This window comes from Aulostomus chinensis, chromosome 11 (genome assembly GCF_037954235.1).
Source record: "Aulostomus chinensis isolate RoL2024-O1b breed Wild chromosome 11, RoL_Achi_v1.0, whole genome shotgun sequence".
Classification (NCBI taxonomy): Eukaryota; Metazoa; Chordata; class Actinopteri; order Syngnathiformes; family Aulostomidae; genus Aulostomus; species Aulostomus chinensis.
Window position 1 is genome coordinate 13,786,265 of NC_141330.1, and position 17,831 is coordinate 13,804,095.

A 17,831-nucleotide genomic window follows, 5' to 3' on the forward strand; every position below is an offset into this window, starting at 1 on the left:
GCATCCGCCTCAGAGAGGGAATCACGTCACAAAGATGCCTCAGCCACATCGCTGATAAGTGGAAAAACAAGAGTACAGACCCTATTCAACTGCTCCAACTGCATTCCTCACACACATGCATGTGCTGCTTATCACATGCTATTTGCCTTGAATAGGTCTGTACATGCACACGCAATCCTTGACACTCAAACTGCCAAACGACCAACTAGAAGAGCCTGAATTCCTCCTCGGCCGCTTTTCTTTCATTTTAGTCCACTGATCACAGGACATCTGATCCAGATTGTCAATGTCAAACAAGACGTCAGGTTCTTCTGGTCCAAGACAAATCCATGCATACCACTCACACTGATGCAGTGATGCTCTCTACCCAAACATACATCTTGACAGATGCAGAGCCATGACAAATAGTGTAAACGCAACTTTGACCCAATCAGTTCAGGAATTGACACATTTTGTTCATTGATTACGATCTTATTTGGTTCCTTCAATTCCTGAATTGAGAGATTATGTGTCAAATGGATTTGGTGGCTACTGTGGGAGACTTACCCCGTCTGCACTGGGCAGAGGCTGACCATTGATACCAAGTGTGCGGAACGGAGAGTGTGTGGACAGGCGCTTCTCCCATTCACTTGGCCTGGACTCCGGGACAGCCTCCATGAAGTTCCGTTTCAGCTCGCTGATACTGGCGTGATGCCTGAGCAGGTCCTCCTGAGGCTTATCGAACTCCTGCGGGAAGGAAAGCCAAGGAGCGAAGGAGAGTGGACGATGGCAGGAAATGAGTAATGAGTGGAGGATGACAACAAATAGCGAAAGGAAGAAAAAAGGAAAGGCAAAAGAAAGTGGAATATTTGTAGATAGAAGTTGGGGGGGGGCAGATAAATAGAACAGATCAATGACTTCAGTATTATGAAATGTGAGCTTTTTATTTCCAATTACACAAGAAAGCAAAAGCAAGGTTAGTGATTCTAAGGGGATAAACATTACAATTATCCTAAATTATGACGCTATTTGGATTCTTGATAAATTATTAGCGATTCATTTCAGGATGCAAGTGAACTCTGGATGCTTTTTTAAAATAGCAATCATATTCAGATGAGTCACCGCCATGATTTATCAACAGAATTATGTTCTTCATGGGAACAGCTATAAACCACATAGCACAGCAATACTGTTGTATATCATAGCGTGAGGTTTGCAGTGACACACATTTTGAAAACAGGCAGCAAATCAAAGAGCAGCAGATGGGACAACAGCAGAAAAGTCAGATGAAGCCTGATTAGGAATGTAAACTTAATATTTTACATGAGCCAAGACCAAGCAACAACAAGATTTGGCAACATTTAGCATCAAGTTGATCTTCATGGACAGCAGCAAAGATTTGGAGACCACAATTTATTTAGACAATGCTCTAGTGGTGAATTAGAAGTATGTAGGAACGGTTAGGCTGGATTCAGACCAAATCAGGTGATGCGGCCAATCATGTAAACTGATGATTATGACCAGGGTTGATGGGAAGCATTATGGTATACCATGTAGCATTTTGCTGCTCAGCAACGAGCAGCAGATAGACAGACCGGTTGATGTCATCTTACCACCACCTTCTGAAACGGGGGATGAATTTAGTTCACAACTGAAGTCACACGCATACGGCACTGACTGATCTGGTCTGAACCCAGCCTTAATCATGGGCTAGAGAGGTGCAAAAGAGCAACTTCATGGTAATTGTTCCCCAAATGTCATTCCCTTCATATTTGACAGCATCAATGTATGATAATTGGGTTTGCGTTTTTAATTTTTTAAACCCTTGAGTCAAAATCATCTCATTTGCATAATTGCTGGGACAGTGCAGCACATTACTGACGTAAAAAAAAAATAGATTGAAGACTGATAATAAATTGAAGGAAGGTGGAGGTAGAACAGTGGCAGTGCAAATCAGCAGCAGGAGAATACTGATGATGGGGGGGTCATGTGTTCTCTTAAGTGCGGCATTTTTTACTGGTTTGTATATAAAGCGTTAGCATTGTGCATAAATTTAACAGCACTCTCCTGGAACAACTGGATTAGAGTCATGTTACTACACACATATTTATTAAGTAATCTATACAGTCAATCATATCCACAGATGTCAAAACGGGTGAAACCATGCCAGATGCCAAGCGTGATATTAAAGAGCGGCCAGTGTTGCAAGAGCAAGAAAACAGCTACAGCGAGAGACCAACATCTCCAGCAGGGATACAAACCTCCAACATTAAAATGCTATGTCTGATATAAATTGAGTCACCCTCAATTTTCTTAGCTCTTTTCTGTGAAAAATGAAAAGAACAAAAAAAAGTGTGGGTTTGTGTCAGTTTTTCCTTGTGGACATGCATCCTATAAAGTTCAAGAAAGTGTTAAAATAAAAGACAGGAGGAATCTGCAGGCAAAATAGTTTGATCTTAACAGAACAAGGCAACTACATATCTAGAGAACTGGCTTAATTCTTACGATGAGGGAAGAAATGAAGAACTGTGGAGTGATAAAACAAAAGTTAAAATGCTTCACTTTAGTAGAAGTGCAAAATCATGCAAAAACATTCCACAGCAAGCGATGAGAAGAAATGAAATGTCCTGTGAACCAATCTAAACAGCTAATTTATGTCTAGTCTGATTTGAAGCAGTGCTTTTTTTCTTACTGAAGTAACAGTGTTACCAGCTTGATTCTTAACTAGGGATGTCACAAGAGTCAACACCAAAATTCTTTAACTATGACCCAACTTGGTTTCTGTGGTATTAAACGTACTGCAGATACAAGGTAACATATGTAATGATGGTGAGAGACAGCGTTAGCGAGTGCGTAGTAGAAAGACGGCGCGTACGTGTGTGTGTGGACAGGAGCATTTGTGACACGTGTTGTGCTGCTATAATCTGTAATAAAACTACAGATCAATAAGTGACAGCAGTGGCGAACACAGACCTGCGTGTGTGAAGTTGAAGGTATTTGCTGGTGAATAAAAGCTAAACCTCAAGAACCCCAAGGTGTGAATCTGGCCACAATGGTCAAGGGATTGATCTTTAAGGTGGTCACGACTAACCACGCTTGTAGCCGAACTTTGTTAGGATTGAAATGCATCATTTAAAAATTTCTAGTTATTTCTAGATACAATTGAAGCATCTGGTATTGTGACATCCCCGCTGTTCACGTTTAGCTATTTGCTCTGAGATGTGGCGAGGTAGCCATCAGGAAGCACATGAGAAGAGGGTGACATTAGCCCTCTGGAAGGCATTTACTATCATCAGAATGGAGGCGGAGAGAACATACACAAGTATAAGAGTCTGACCTTTCGCATTCGAACCACCTCTGTGCTCGTCACCTCAGACTGGGAGGAGAGAGGGATACACGTTAGCATCCTCCGCTTGTGAGCTTTAACATTCACAACTTAAGCCATAATGGAAACTTTTTTTTTCCATGTATGATGCCGGCGTCTGGCACTAACCTGGATGTCCCCATTGATGGTGGATATCAGTGAAGAATCTACAGCTCTCTGTACCCTCCACGCTGCTGGCTACAGCAGCAAGAGACACAGTTCAGAGAACAATCTCTGTTTAGTAAATTAGCATATTTTATTATAATAAAATTAAACAATTAATTAAATGTCTTTTAAATAGTTTGTTGTTATAATCACCTACAATAAGCAATCACCAGAATGACACATCACCAAAAATATATTGACATTCTCAGAATGGCATCAGCCTTCCTACGGACAGACACAACTTTATAGCTCTGTGGAAAATACAAGACCAACCGCAAAAAGAGTATTTGAATACCTTGATCTCAGTTTTTGAGGGCTCAACAGTTTCTACAGTGACCTCCAACTTCCTTTCCTCTTTGATGCTGGACTTAATTGGTGTGGAGGTCTGGGGCTGGTCAAAGGGGGCCATGGGGATTCCAGCCTCTGCAAGAGCAGCCTGGGAGAAGACTGGAGCACTGACGGGGCGGGCGCCCCTCTGCACGGTCACTACCGGAAAAAATACAGACAAAACCCATCAGTGAACAGAAATTGGTGCTTTTATCATGAATGGACAAGATACAAAAGCTGCCATGACATATTTAAGGCTAATCAGCACAAAAAGCCACATCATACTTACCACCTCCAGCCTGGAAGGACCAGAAAAGCACACACACTGCAGAGGCATACTTTACCTTATATTCATTTGTTTCTATACTGACAAGCAAGGAAGAGAGGGTTAAAATATCCACAAAGTGGAAGGAAAGAAAAAGAGCAGTCAGCTCTCGTTATGATCCAATGAAGGAGACAAGTGTTGATGATGTTGGGCAGCAAAGAGCCACAAAGCGACTGGAGTGATGAAGCACTGAGTTTAAAAGCTGTAACACCTGCAAAATGGTGCGAACAGACGTCCTTGTAAGTGATTTGTTAAGCGCAAACACACAAGAAAACAAACGCTTGTGAACTAAAACAGGCTGCAAAGCTGTAACTTGATGTTAATAAGCATTTTGTCGCACAAAAAAAAAACAAAATGTCACCGTAAGTGAGCCGCACATCCCAAATACCTGACTCTCTTGGGGCAACATCTAGTAGAACAAACCAGTCATCATTGACATGCGTGTGTTTGACGGGACGTCGTTCCTCCAGGATTTGTTTCTCAAACTGAGGTCTCGTCTCAACAATACTAATCCTTGTTTTAGTCTTGGCAGTTGAAGCTTGAATTGCTGCAGGGAGTCGGATGCGCTCGGGGACAGCAACTGATACAAACACACATTTATTTGGTTATGCTCAGGTACTACTTTAGAAAGTACAAAATATAAAGGAGACATAAATCTACAACGAAGTACTGACAGCATCATCTTAAAGTGCTACTTCACAAAAAGAGCATTTTGTCTTTCAAAGAGTTTGTGTTTAGCTCAAGTCAAAGCGTTAATCACTCAGCACACAGCCCCCATGGGGATAAATAAAGGTTTCTGAATCTGAATGCAGCAGGTGTGGGTAATTATCAAAGTGATATTCAGGGGTGAAATATAAACATCGCCATGTGCTATTAAAACAAAGTCAAAAAAAGACACGCTTGTAGATGTTGTCGGATTGAATACCTGATTTCTTTGGGGCCACGTCGAGAAGAATAAACCAATCATCCTCCACCTCTCTCACTGCTGGATGTGGTTTCTGCTGCACCATCTTGTCCTGCCACCACATCTGTTCCTCTACACTAATTCGCTGCTGCACTCTCTGATCTAGGATTGAAACCTTTTTATATGTTGGTATTTCCGGGTATGTTCGGACAGGTTCCACCGGAGCCATTGATGCTAAACCCACACAAACACAAAGAAAACTTCAATCGACCTCAGCCACAAATGTGACGGATATGACTTTGAAGTATCGTCTTCTCAGTCAAAACAAAACAAATGATTTACAGGACTGTTCATTTCTGTCTCATTCCATCTCACGCTGACTATAAACAGCAGCATACCTGGTGCTTTTATTGCAACATCTAGGAGCACAAACCAGTCATCATCCAACTTTCTTGGCTGTAGTGGTTTAACTTCCACCAGCTTCACTGATGGTCTCAAATCCTCCGTGATGAATTTTTGTGTCAGTTGAGTTTCTGCCACCACATCCACATAACGCTCAACCACGGCAACTGAAATAATAACATGGACGCTCGTTAAACTTGAACTGTTTAAAACTGGAGAGATTAATAAGCCACCACTTAAATGACCAGTGTACATGGCCATCTTTTGTTAGATACCTGGTGGTATGGCAACAGGCTTTTCTCGGATGACATCAAACAGGGTGAACCAATCATCATCTCTTTGTATCTGCGGTGTTGGTGCAATTGGACTCAGTCTTATTTCAGACAGGCGTGCTTCATCTTGCCTGCTGTCCATACCAATTATCATCTTCTGCCATGTTGGAGTCTCAGTGGTTGTCACCTGACCCTCTGATGTCCTCCTCATATCTGGAATTATTTCAACTGGAGCAACTGCAGACAATACCAGGAGCTGAGCAACACTTGCGTATCCATCACATACTCATTCAAAACTAATGGACTGAAGAGTAAACGTGGGGAAATATGCCTCTGTCAGTATACCTGGTGGTAGTATAACTGCTTCCTCACGATCAGCATCAAGCAGCACAAACCAGTCATCATCCCTCCCCGGCAGCAGTGGCTGGGATGGCTGCTGTCTCAACTGGTCAAAATCAACCTGCGGCAGTTTCTGCTCTTTACGTTTCACTTCAATTGGAGGTGGAAATGCTGGATAGAGTTTAGGTGGTGCTGAAGGAGTGACTGAAACAGACCAAATTTGTACTTCAGTGTCAGTAAGGAGTGAAGGATCTGATTGTTTAACTGTTGCTTTTGCAGCCATATTAATGAATGTAGCTGGGCTTGACATAAGAATGGCCAAATGCAAGTTCCCTGTCCAAAATATGTTTCCTGAAATCCAACTAATATCGGCGTATAAAAAATGTCTTTATCTAAGAATTCAACATTTTGAAAACTCCATCAATCCAACTGACTCTTAATATGACCCTTACCAAATACAGAATATTGCCATTATCAGAATAATGTGACAGTAAAGGTAGCTAGAAGGAATTGTAGTTGAGGAGTCTGTTGAAAGGAGTCCAACTTTTGTTGCAATAGCGTGTGTGAAAGACAGATTTGAGGAATGCAGGTACCTGGAGGTACATAGGCGGTTTCTCTGGCAACAGCATCCAGCAGCAGAAACCAGTCGTCATCTCTTTCTCTGACTGGCTGGGATATTTTCTGCTCTGGATATGTTGTCATGGGAAGCTTCATGTCCTCTGTCTGCTCTTTGCCCTCTTGAACTATGACCTCTGTCCTGGACTCCACTACTACTTCTTGAACCACAGTAGAAATGCTTTCTTCAGGAATAACCTGAACAGACTCAGCAACGACCACTAATGAAAAAAAAAATTAAGTTATTAAACCTTCATAAAAAGGATTGAGGAAGAGCTGATGGGGAAAAGTTAGCAATACCTGGTGGAACAAATGATAGTTCTCTTCTGGGAACATCCAGAAGCAAATACCAATCATCTTGTATTTCTTTTCTAGCCTGTGGCAGTGCTATGAATTCCTCTTGCTTTTCTTTTATTTGTGATTCTTCGACTACTACAACTGCTGCTTGTTTTTCTTGCTGCTCAACTGCTGTCTCTTCAACCACAGAGACACCTTCTTTAACAGATGCTTCAACAGCCGCTAGGACAAAAGAAACATTTAAAAAAAAAAATCAGATGCTGTGGGCTGCAGAGGGAATGTAGGAACAAGAGTGCTAGCAAGCTGTGAATCAGCACAGGGCATTTTAGCAGTACCTGGTGGTACATAAGATGTTTCTCTAGGAGCAACATCCAGCAACACAAACCAGTCATCATCTCGCTTTCTCACTAGCTGCTGCGGGATTTCTTCAGGACGTCTTGGTGCCTCTTCAATTATCTCTGTCTCTTCAAGTAACACTTCCCTAATCTCCTTTTCCATTGTGGTTGCAAACTGAGAGACAGAACTTTCTGCCTCCATCTGGACTGGCACCTTCGAGGTAACTAAGATGAGTGGAGAGAAGTATTAAGTGCAATAAAAGCAATATGGGCTTCTGCAAAGCATCAAACTTGACTTTTTTTTTTTTTTACCAGTACCTGGTGGTACATAAGATGCTTTTCTCGGCGCAACATCCAGCAACACAAACCAGTCATCATCTCGCTCTCTCACTAGCTGTCGTGGGATTTCTTCAAGACGTCTCAGAGGCTCTTCTTTTATCAGCTTTTCTTCAAGCACTACTTGTACTTCCCTAATCTCTTCTTCCATCACACTTTCAACTTCAGAGACAAAACTTTCTGCCTCCATCTGGACTGGTTCCATCATGGTGACTGATAAAAGTGGAGGGAAGTATTAAGTATAATAAAAGGCAATAAAAGAAAAGCAGCAAACAGGATTTTGCAGTACCTGGTGGTACATAGGTTGTTTGTCTGGCAACAACATCCAGCAAAACAAACCAGTCGTCCTCTCTTTCTGCAATGGTCTGTGGTGGGATCTCTGGTGGGTATTTTACTTCTTTTAGTATTCTTTCGTCTACTATTATGGCCTTTTTCTCCTCAACTGTTGTAGTCACAGTCTTTGAGATGAAATACTCTCCGTCATCCAACTCAGCTTGTTCCACTGAGGTAACTGAGATCAATGTAAAGAAACAAAAAGCCTGAGAACACACAAGTTTCAGCAAAGCTCATCTAAAGCCGAACAAAGAGTGAGGCGGCACTTGCAAGAAGCCTTTTATATCAATGAAAAATATATAATAAGATAATAAGCACAAAAGCACTGTAGAGCATCTTAATCCATGTATCATGGTAGTAAAATATCAAAAAACGGATCAAAAAGTAAGTTTAGCTACTTGAATTTTTAAAGGAATATGCCAACTGTTGAAATATGAAATATCTTTCTTTGCTGTCTTCCCCAGACAAGAAGATAGAGACCCTTATCTCCTTGGTGCTGCATTAGACAGCTGAGACCCAGAGAGATCAGCTCAGCGCTAGTTAGCTCAGCACAATGAATGGCAGTGGGTGGGTTAGCATCCCTCTGTCAAAAGTCATCAAGTCGTCCTCGCTTACAAAGTTGGCCACCATTAATAGAAGGAGTAATATTTCTAGTTGTCAACCAAAGTTTTATCCTGTTGGCCGAAGTTATAATAGAGTTTTTGAGGTGCCTTTTGATCACGAAAGTAGTTTCAACCAAGTGTAGGATTCTAAAATGCAACGACATTTAAATGGTCTTCTAGCAAAATTTTTGCACAACCCTGGTTTTATTGATATAAGAAACTTTGGCTGTATTTGATGACCTTTGACAGAGGCATGCTAACTTTTCCCATCCACCACCATTCGTTGTGCTAAATTAACTAGCAGCCAGTTGGTGTCTTTGGCTCTCAGCTCCCTAAGGCAGAGGAGAGAAGGGGATCTATTATTATGATCTACCTTTGGGAAAACGTCGGGTATTTCCTAAGAGGCTGGCATGTTCCTTCAAGAGGTGCACCATTAGGATACTACATCAACCTGGCAACATCATTACTTATTGTAATAAGTTTCTTTATAGGCAGCAAGCTCAAGTGGTATAGTCCCATACTTTACCTGGACGTATGAAAACAGCTGTGTATGGAGGGCGATCAAAAAGCGTGAACCAGATATCCTTTTCTTCAACCTGAGATTGATCTCCAGTCTCCAGCTTCTCTGTAGCCTCCCCTTCTCTCTTCTCCTCTCGTATTTCTGTCTTTCGCCAAATCTTTTCCTCAACTAACTTGTTTTCTATTATTCCCCCAGTCTGTCCTTGCAAATCTTCCATGTCTCCCATCTGCTGCTCTGTCTCCTCTGCTATAGTCACACTCTTCTTAGTCCATGTCACCTTCTGGTATGTTACTACAGAAGTGGTGACATCTGGAGAACCAAACTTCTCCTCCATTTCCTCGCGCCATTCCTTTTCTATCTGATTTAGTCTGATACGAGTCCGATCATCTAACAGACTTGTATCCGTGGGCTCTTTTTCGCTCTCCTCCTCCTTCATCTCAGCCTTCTCCTCCACCTTCTCCTCCTCCTCTGGCAACAGGCCTTTCAAAAATACTTCCTTTATCTGCTCCTCTAATTCATCCACCTCACCTTCCTCTTCAGTTTTCACTCTCCTGACTGATTTTTTCACCACTGTTTGTGTTAGTGTTTCACTTTCTTTTACTTCTTTCTGCTCTAACTCTCTCTCCTCCTCTAACAACTTTGCAACTTCTTCTTTCCCCAGTTCCTCTTCTATTACTTCCTGGAGTTTCTCTGCCATATTATCTACTTCCTGGAGTCTTTCCTCTAAATCCTTCACATCCTTCAGCTTCTTTTCTAACACATCCATCTCTTTCAGTTTCTTGACCAACACCAACGTTCCGCTCAGCCTCTCAGTGACCTCCTCTTGCTCTGTCATACTCTGCTCTTCCTTCACCTGGAGCTTGACCTGGGCTGGAGGAGGGACTGGGAGGAGCAGAGGTAAAACTTTTCATTATTCACAACCTAAAGTCGGGATTAATAATGCGGGTTGGTTTATTTTTGCACGTTCAGAATGTAAAAATATTTGCAGGTAATATTATTCCACAACAAGGCACTCACTTGGATATTTATCAAAATGATCAAAAATGGATCGGCCGACGAATTGGTCAAAGTAGAGGAACCAATCGTCTTGCTGTTCCAGTGATGGCTGCAAGAGCCTGTCCATGGAGCTTTTTTTTGCCAAGCTGATCTTAGCTGACAATATGAGGGAAGAAAGCAATTGCAGACCAAATAGACAAACACACAAACAGAAACAGATGTCTGAAAAAACTCAGGAGTGCAACAACAATCGAAAATTCTTTCTGGAAAGCTGCAAAATTAACGCAAATGTTGCATGACGCGGATGGGCGTTACATGCGCTTGTACCTGGCTCTTTTGCAAAATCAAAGGGTGGAAAAAAGGGAAAAGGAGGATGTCGCAGGAGAAGGGCAGACCACTCATCTTCCTTTACCCTGTACGCATCAGATGAAAGCCGGGAGAGTGTCTGGGTGAAGGTTTCAGAGTCAGTCAGGTTGTCCAGCCAGGTGACTGATGGTTCTGCTGAAGACATGGTAGCGGCTGTCAACGCTTCAAGGCGCTTCAAGTGAATCCAGTAAGCCCTGGTTAGTACAAAGCTCAATGATGTCTGAGATGGTCACGTAGCACATATGCTACATCCGTCATAGCAAGAGCAAATGAAAAGAGCAACTTCGACTCAATGAAGCTGTGATACGTCGGGTTAAGATGCTGAACATGAAGCTACAACCATATGAGCAAATGAAAGCTGCAGTGCAACAAACATCAAGCCACAACTTCTGAGAAAGCCAAAAACTGCAGAGCAGCATCCTCAAGGCTATGTGAGTTAACAAAGTGAAGAAAAACATTCTCCTTCAGGGAACAGTGACCAAAGCCACCCTGGGATCATGCCAGGGAAAGAAAAAGATGGGTGAAGATGTCACTTTTCTGACAAGTGAACCATCTATGTAAAAGGTGACAGGCCATGTTTGTCAGTCAATACGAAGCAAATTAACGCGAATGGACAGCGCGATGATGCGATGAAGCCATTAGTAAGCAAGAACAGTGCCAAAATAGTGCTGGGGAAGCTCCACACAGTTCCGGGTACCTGTAAAATCTGGAGACAGCTGAGCTTTGTCAGAGGCCAGCATCTGTGACCAGTCATCAACCTCACACCTAGTTAATGCTGTGAGTTGTTGTAGGGGCTGGAGAGTCTCATCTCCAGCTGCAGGAGTGGAACATGCCAAAGAAGAATTTATCCAGAGCAATTAAGTGTGTTGTTTAATGCTAAGGCTTGACATGTTGGCACGTACCACCATCAAGATTGCGGGACAGACGCTTGCTTGCGGAGCGTGTGAAGCGAGGGGCTGGACGGTCAATCATGGAGCTGGCCTGGCGGGTCTGTGCCTGAGTACGTCCGCTGTACCTGAACTTGGAACCCAAGACGAGGAAGCGACGAGATGAGGGGGGTTCAACAGTGGGAACCCTGCAAGACAGACACATTGAGTTCATTTAATCATCAGATGCTCTGTGCCAGAGGTTCAAAATGAGTATTACATGATATTGAACTCCAAAATTGGCGCTGTTATGTAACTAGGTTAGCGAACAACTTCACCCTTTGTCTTTGCTCGATCAGGGTTCATTCTAAAGTTAGGGTCATGACACTGTAGCTGCTAACCTTGCAGGGAGCCAATACAGGAATTAAGTAGCAGTTAGCCAATTATCCAGGGGACACAGAGAACCCGAAAGACCTTTGCTGCCAAGCAGTGCAATGACAGTCAAAAGAGGACACATCTTACCTGAAAAAGGTGTGGTGCTCTACGCACACTTTCCACAACTTCTTGGAGGCTTTGTAATTGGGCAGTTTGAAACCGATTGTGCTTTCGTACTGCTCCTGCTGTAGAATGTGAAGGAATGTAGGGTCAAAGTCGAATGTAATGACATTAGGTTGATCACATTAGTCGGCTGCACAGCATGAAACATGACTTTCATCCCGAGCTGGGGTGAATGAACAACCTGCCCATTCAAACTACAATTATATTTAACTGAAGTATTTCAAAACAAAAACAAAAAACAAAGTTAACGGACATAAAAAAAATGTAACAATAATTACAATCCAATACAAGGGATTGGTAAAGATAATGGAACTCTGACTCTTGCCAGTTGTGCTTGTTGACCAGGCATTAACAGTGCTCTTATTAGTTATATATGTTATTTTTTAATAAAGGATTTTTCTTTGTCATCCATGATATTCTTCATCTTTTTGCAAATCAAGGAAAGTTTTTTTTTAAGATGAAAGCTGCAGTATAATGTTCATGTATCTCAGTTACATTTTTTTTTTTAAATTTCAAATTTCATGATCTCAAAATCTATTTCTATGTCTTGATAACAAGAAAAGAACCATCAGAGCTTATATTCCTGGGACATTGTATGAGCGAATTAGTGCCCATTCCCGTCCAACATGGACAAGGCACTGAAAACTTAATTCAAAGTAGAAAAAAAGAAAAAAAGGTTACAAGTTGTTCTTTACATAATTCTATGTCCATAGTACAATGATAGACGGGTGATCAGGAGGAAGAAAATGCACCCCTTCAAACCTTGGACAGAATGTAAAAGTTGATTTACCTCGGATGGCCGAATCTTAATGAAGAAGCTGCTGCGTTTATAAGAGATCTTGAGAACTTTGGGCCAAGGGAAACGGTTGATTCTCAGCTTGTCCTTGTAAACCATCAGGCCACTGGAGCAAACCCCCAGTGTAATGTCCACACCATCAAGATCCTGCATTCACAAAGAAAGGGGGAAGAAGTTATCACATTCATGGACAATAATAACGAAAGCTGCTTTTTACAAACGATGGCCACAGGGAGGCAGACTTTCTCACAGTATGAGGTCATGGAGTTCGTCGTTTTATTAATCTCTTCTATTCACTGAGAGGTGGCTAACATCAATTTTGTAATTAAAATCTGGATGCTACTGATGTTATACAAGAGGGCATCATAAAATGACGAGATGCATCATTTTAAATATGAAAGTACATTGAGGCATATTTGAACCATGACATTTTTGATTTTACATGAAAACCATTCACCATGAGTTCAGCTGCAAAGCATTTTTCTGCATGTGTACAATTATTAATCAAAGAAAACCAACCTTTGCTTGATGCAGGTCCACGCCATACATGGCAAGTTTCTTGGCGTTTTCCAGAAACAGCATGTCCGCTTGAGCTGGACTCATTGACCTTTCAAACATAGAGGAGACGTCAAAGCTTTACTAATACTAATGTCTCACAAGATTCACAGTTCCTCTCATCTACAGCCTTGCCGTGGGCTTACCTGTATGTGCGATGAAGCTCCATCACCTTTTCCTCCAACTCTTTGCTTTGTCCAGGTGCCAGACTTAGATCTTTAACGTAATCTGCAGCATGGACTTCTGGGTCATACTCTCCCAGCTCTGACTGTGCTGTGTAGGAGCCCAGCAGGGAGAGCGTGACAAAGGAACACGGGAGAACACCCTGCATGATGTCCTTCCTCAGCTGGAGGCACAGGAAGTACCTGGAGAAGATGTGGAAACAAATATTAGCTTAATACTTAAAACATTATTCATTATCACACGTTTTACTGAAGTGATCGGAGAAGAGGTTCAAAAACTGTCTCATCTGTAGACTTAATATACAGCAAGAGAAAGCAGTTATCTAAGCTTAGCATAAATACTACAAACCAAAGGAAACAGCTGGCAGGGCTCTTTTCAGTGCTAACAAAGCAGAACAGCACCTTTATTGTTTGCTAATCAACACATTCTGTGTCTTGTTTGCTTCATCCACTGATCCCCAAAATTTTCAGGGTCAGTGGAAAAGAAGGAGCAGGTCTTTGCAGGATGGGGGTGTAGAAAGCATAAAATACTGGTTTATTTTTAAGGAGGATTTTGCGAGGGTGTTTAGTATTTCTTCGCAAAACACCTAACTGTATATCTTTGCGGTACATGTATCACAGTATGGGGTTTAAGGGCTTGATTCATAGATAAGTAATGACTATTTCTTGATGAACATCCACTGGAGGCAGTGAATATCACTATCCTGAGATTGGTTGGTTGGTAGTTATAAAACTTTCTGTTAAGCTATCTGTTCCCTGGCTCTAGCTTCATATTTCACATAACGACATCATCCTTCTGATTAAATCCGATGAAACCATGTCAGAATTGACCGTCTTATTTGAATTTGAAGTAGCTCTTACCTGGTGAGGTCTTCGGTGAGCTGTGCCGGGTCAGGAGGGTAGAACTTAATGTTGAATGTAAACTCATAGACAGCACCTGAAACTTGTTTACGGATCTCCTTGGTCGGTTCCAACCAAGTCTGAGAAAATATTGGGAGAGGAAAAAAAATTACAAACTGCTCACAAACAACAAAGACAAAAACCGCACACTGCAATGTGGGGTGTAAAAATGAACAAACCTTGTTGGTGGGCGTTTCCCAGTGAGCTAGGCCAAAGTAATCTTTCTCCAGCAGGTTGAGGTGATCACACACTTTTGTAAGAAGTTCTTGCCCTTTAGCATGTTTCTAAATGAAGAGAGATGCAGAACGAGAGAGACAGAGAGGTCATTAATGTGGTGTGTGTGTATTTGTGCGCGCGTGTGTGTGGTTGGGGCTTGTGAGCATAGAATCACTGTGTTGTGTATTAAACAACCTTCCTTTTCCAAGAGCAACGTTGAAAGATTCGACTGTGAGCTGAAGCCAACTTGCTCCTGTGTAATATTTGAATGTGAGTGTAAAAACTGGTTCAAAAAAAGACAAGTCCTTGAGAAACACTCAAACATCCAATCAGAATTCAGACAGTAAATCTCCACTAATTAATACGCTTTGATGGCAGCTTTGATCTGAACCGACAAACGTGGAAATCAAACAGCGGGCCTGGCTCCTAAAGAAGGATAAAGAGAAACACCAGCTTTGTTGAGGGACGCCTGCGAGTGAGCAGGCTAGGACCACAGAGTCAGTTAACACCACAGTGGATCCACAGAAAATGCACCGATCCATTAGGAGCCGAGAGTTGCTTGATTCCATTTTTGTATGATCAGGTGTAATAGTCTGACGTGAAAAGTGCAATTTCAGTCAGACTGTGTTCATATTTAATTCCAAAAATCCATCTTCATGTGATGGAATGGAAACAGGAAATGGAAACAGAACTACAGCCTTGTAACGGAACACGGGGGATGTCTTACATCGAGCTCACACTCAAACGGAGTGTCGTCCAGTAAGGTGACTTTGCACTGCATGGTTTTCTGTCGTTTGGGGCCTTTGGCGTCTTCTGTCTTCTTCTCAGTTTTCTTCTCTTTTGCAGGCTTGTCCTTCTTTGCCAGCTCCTTCGCCTTCTTTTCTCCCTTTGCTTCCTTCTTCTCTTCTTCTGGCTCTTCCTCTGTCTTCTCTTTCTCCTCCTCCTCCTCCTCCTTCTCTTCTTCAACTATGTCCGGCTCCTTCGTTATCTCAGCTTCTTCCTTGTGTTCCTCCACCTGCTGCAAGAGTCATCAAGAAAGTTAGAAAGGTCAAAAAAAGAGAAGGTGATAAACCGTGTCACTGAGAATAGACGGCAACATAACTGATATTTTACTGATGCTCACCTGCGTCTCTGCGCTGCTGAGTGAGTGCTGGTCGGGAAGTTGTTCGGTGTCCAGCTCAGTTCTGAGCTCCGGCTCTGGTGCAGCGATCGGTGCTTTCACCTGCTCCTCTTTTGCTGCTTTCACCCCCTTCTCCTCCTTTTTCCCTTTATTCTTCCCCTTCTCTTTTTTCTTCCCCTTCTCCTCTTCCTTCTGCTGCTTGTCTTCTGTTTTTTCTTTTTTCTCCTCCTCTTTCGCCTTCTCTTCCTCCTTCTTTTTTGACTCCTTCAACTTCTCCTCCTCTTTCTTTTTCTTTGCTTTTTCAGCCTCTCTGGCTCTTTCTTCTTCTTTCTTCTTTTCTTTCTCTTCTTCCCTCTTCTTTGCCCTTTCCTCTTCCTCTATTTTCCTCTTAGCTTTTTCCTCTTCCTTTTTCTTCACCTTGTCCTCCTTTTCTTTTTTCTTTGCCACCTTCTTGTCAACCTTTTCCTCCTCTTTACTCTCCTTCTTTCCAGCCTCTGACCCTGTGTCTTTTACTTCAATTGGCTTCTCCTCCTCCTCTTTGGTCTGCAATGTTTCCTCCCCTTTTTCCTCACTCTGCTTTGCCTTTGCTTCTTCTTTTGGCTCCTCTTTTTTCTTCTCTTGTTCCTCTCCTTTTTTCTCCTCTTTTACTTTCTCTGCATCTTTTGTCTCTGCTTTCTTCTTGGCCTCTTTCTTTTTCTTCTTACTGCCCCTTTTCTCAGTTTTTTCGTCCTCTTTCTTTTCTTCCTCTTTTGGTTCTACTTTTTCTTCTTTCTTTTTGACTTCTTTCAAGTCAGATTTTTCCTCCTCTACTTTTGCCTCCTTTTCTTCACTTTTCACTTTTTCATCTTTTTCTTCTTCTGCTTTTTCAGCGTTTTCCTGTTTGTCCGTCTTTTCCTCCCTGGCTTTCTCAGCCTCAAACCCCTCTCCCTCGGAGCATTGTGAGCGGCGTTTTAGGAAAGAAGAGAAGAGGCGAGAGAGACCTTTGCCGGCAGAGGTTCGGGTACGAGGCTTCAGCTGCTCCTCCTCAGGGGAGGTTGCTACGTCAGCAGGCCCAGGCTCAGAGGCCTGCTCCTGGGCCTTCTTGCTCGACTGCTCTCCCTCCGCCTCAGATGCTGTCGCCTCTGGATTCTGCCTGTTCTCAGGCTCGGGCTCGGCTCCGCTGGCCTTCTGCTTGCCCTCAGTGTCTGCCTCGCTTACTGCGCTTGCCTCTGTTGTCATGGTAGCCACTGGAAAGGAGAACAGAAGGGAGTCAGAGATGGAGAAAGGTCACGGTGTTATGCAAGACACGGCAGTCTGCAGCACACTTATATTTTAAACACACCAAACAAGATTAGGAGCAGTGAACTATCAGCCTTTGTGAAGGAAACATCACACTGGGCTCTAATTGGCAAGAAATGTAAAAAACACAAAAATTACCACACTATTATTCTTATAATGCCTATGTGTGCTTACTAAGTCAACAAGAATCCATTTTTTGCGTCAAATTCTAAACTGTATGGCAAAATATTCATGCAAATGGACCAAACTTCATGAATGGCAAATAAATTACTGGGATATAATAGATAACGTTAGCCCATACTCTAATTAAAATGCTTTAATTTAAGATAAATTTACTGTATTTCACAATTTCAATGTTGCTTGTGATTAATCTTCATTTCCCACTGAGAGCATAGAAGAGACTTTCCATTAAACATTAAGCCAACCACAGATTACACTCAAATTCACATACACACACACACACACACACATCAGACAATAGCCATCCTTGTTGAAGAGTGTCTGTCTGTGTCTGCATCGAGTTCCGATGGCGAGCTCACAACACTGTCTATCACAGACTCATTAAATCTCACTGACACAAAGGAGCCATTCTGCTCTGGGGCTTCCTATTAGTCCCACTGGTGTTGTCCTTGCCAAGCCCACGTCCTTTAGACCAACCTGCACCGGTCATCCAAGGCCAATTCTCTCTCTCGCACACGCACACACACACACACACACATACACACACACACACACACGCACACACACACACACACACACATAGAGGCTGACAATAACAATAAGGCTGCTACGTTGACATTTCACCACTATTTCAGGTTATCAGCTTTACTGATGTGTATGTTTTGAAGGTCTTATGAGATGTACACACCGTTTACATAGTACA

At 42.5% G+C, this 17,831-nt stretch overlaps 1 protein-coding gene across 11 annotated transcripts in view; it reads right to left on the bottom strand.

Moving 5' to 3' along the window:
• LOC147253495 (uncharacterized) overlaps positions 1 to 17,831 on the bottom strand; it is a 35,069-nt gene that overhangs the window by 6,504 nt on the left and 10,734 nt on the right. For 7 of the 11 annotated variants that reach the window (XM_086218690.1, XM_086218689.1, XM_086218688.1 and 4 more), the window contains 28 exons: positions 15,674 to 16,896; positions 15,278 to 15,568; positions 14,514 to 14,618; positions 14,296 to 14,414; positions 13,399 to 13,617; positions 13,217 to 13,304; positions 12,692 to 12,844; positions 11,866 to 11,963; positions 11,380 to 11,552; positions 11,175 to 11,291; positions 10,439 to 10,612; positions 10,133 to 10,267; positions 9,122 to 9,997; positions 7,950 to 8,171; positions 7,643 to 7,873; positions 7,325 to 7,549; positions 6,993 to 7,211; positions 6,671 to 6,913; positions 6,084 to 6,281; positions 5,742 to 5,975; positions 5,463 to 5,633; positions 5,086 to 5,298; positions 4,549 to 4,740; positions 3,804 to 3,994; positions 3,473 to 3,541; positions 3,317 to 3,355; positions 2,241 to 2,303; positions 547 to 726 (listed from right to left, as the gene is read on the bottom strand). In XM_086218690.1, the coding sequence (XP_086074816.1) occupies positions 547 to 726; positions 2,241 to 2,303; positions 3,317 to 3,355; positions 3,473 to 3,541; positions 3,804 to 3,994; positions 4,549 to 4,740; positions 5,086 to 5,298; positions 5,463 to 5,633; positions 5,742 to 5,975; positions 6,084 to 6,281; positions 6,671 to 6,913; positions 6,993 to 7,211; positions 7,325 to 7,549; positions 7,643 to 7,873; positions 7,950 to 8,171; positions 9,122 to 9,997; positions 10,133 to 10,267; positions 10,439 to 10,612; positions 11,175 to 11,291; positions 11,380 to 11,552; positions 11,866 to 11,963; positions 12,692 to 12,844; positions 13,217 to 13,304; positions 13,399 to 13,617; positions 14,296 to 14,414; positions 14,514 to 14,618; positions 15,278 to 15,568; positions 15,674 to 16,888 (6,453 nt within the window). In that variant the 5' untranslated portion in view covers positions 16,889 to 16,896. Of the gene's footprint in view, positions 1 to 546; positions 727 to 2,240; positions 2,304 to 3,316; positions 3,356 to 3,472; positions 3,542 to 3,803; positions 3,995 to 4,548; positions 4,741 to 5,085; positions 5,299 to 5,462; positions 5,634 to 5,741; positions 5,976 to 6,083; positions 6,282 to 6,670; positions 6,914 to 6,992; positions 7,212 to 7,324; positions 7,550 to 7,642; positions 7,874 to 7,949; positions 8,172 to 9,121; positions 9,998 to 10,132; positions 10,268 to 10,438; positions 10,613 to 11,174; positions 11,292 to 11,379; positions 11,553 to 11,865; positions 11,964 to 12,691; positions 12,845 to 13,216; positions 13,305 to 13,398; positions 13,618 to 14,295; positions 14,415 to 14,513; positions 14,619 to 15,277; positions 15,569 to 15,673; positions 16,897 to 17,831 lie in introns of those variants that run through there. The other 4 variants (XM_086218683.1, XM_086218684.1, XM_086218685.1 and 1 more) reach the window with 4 other exon arrangements.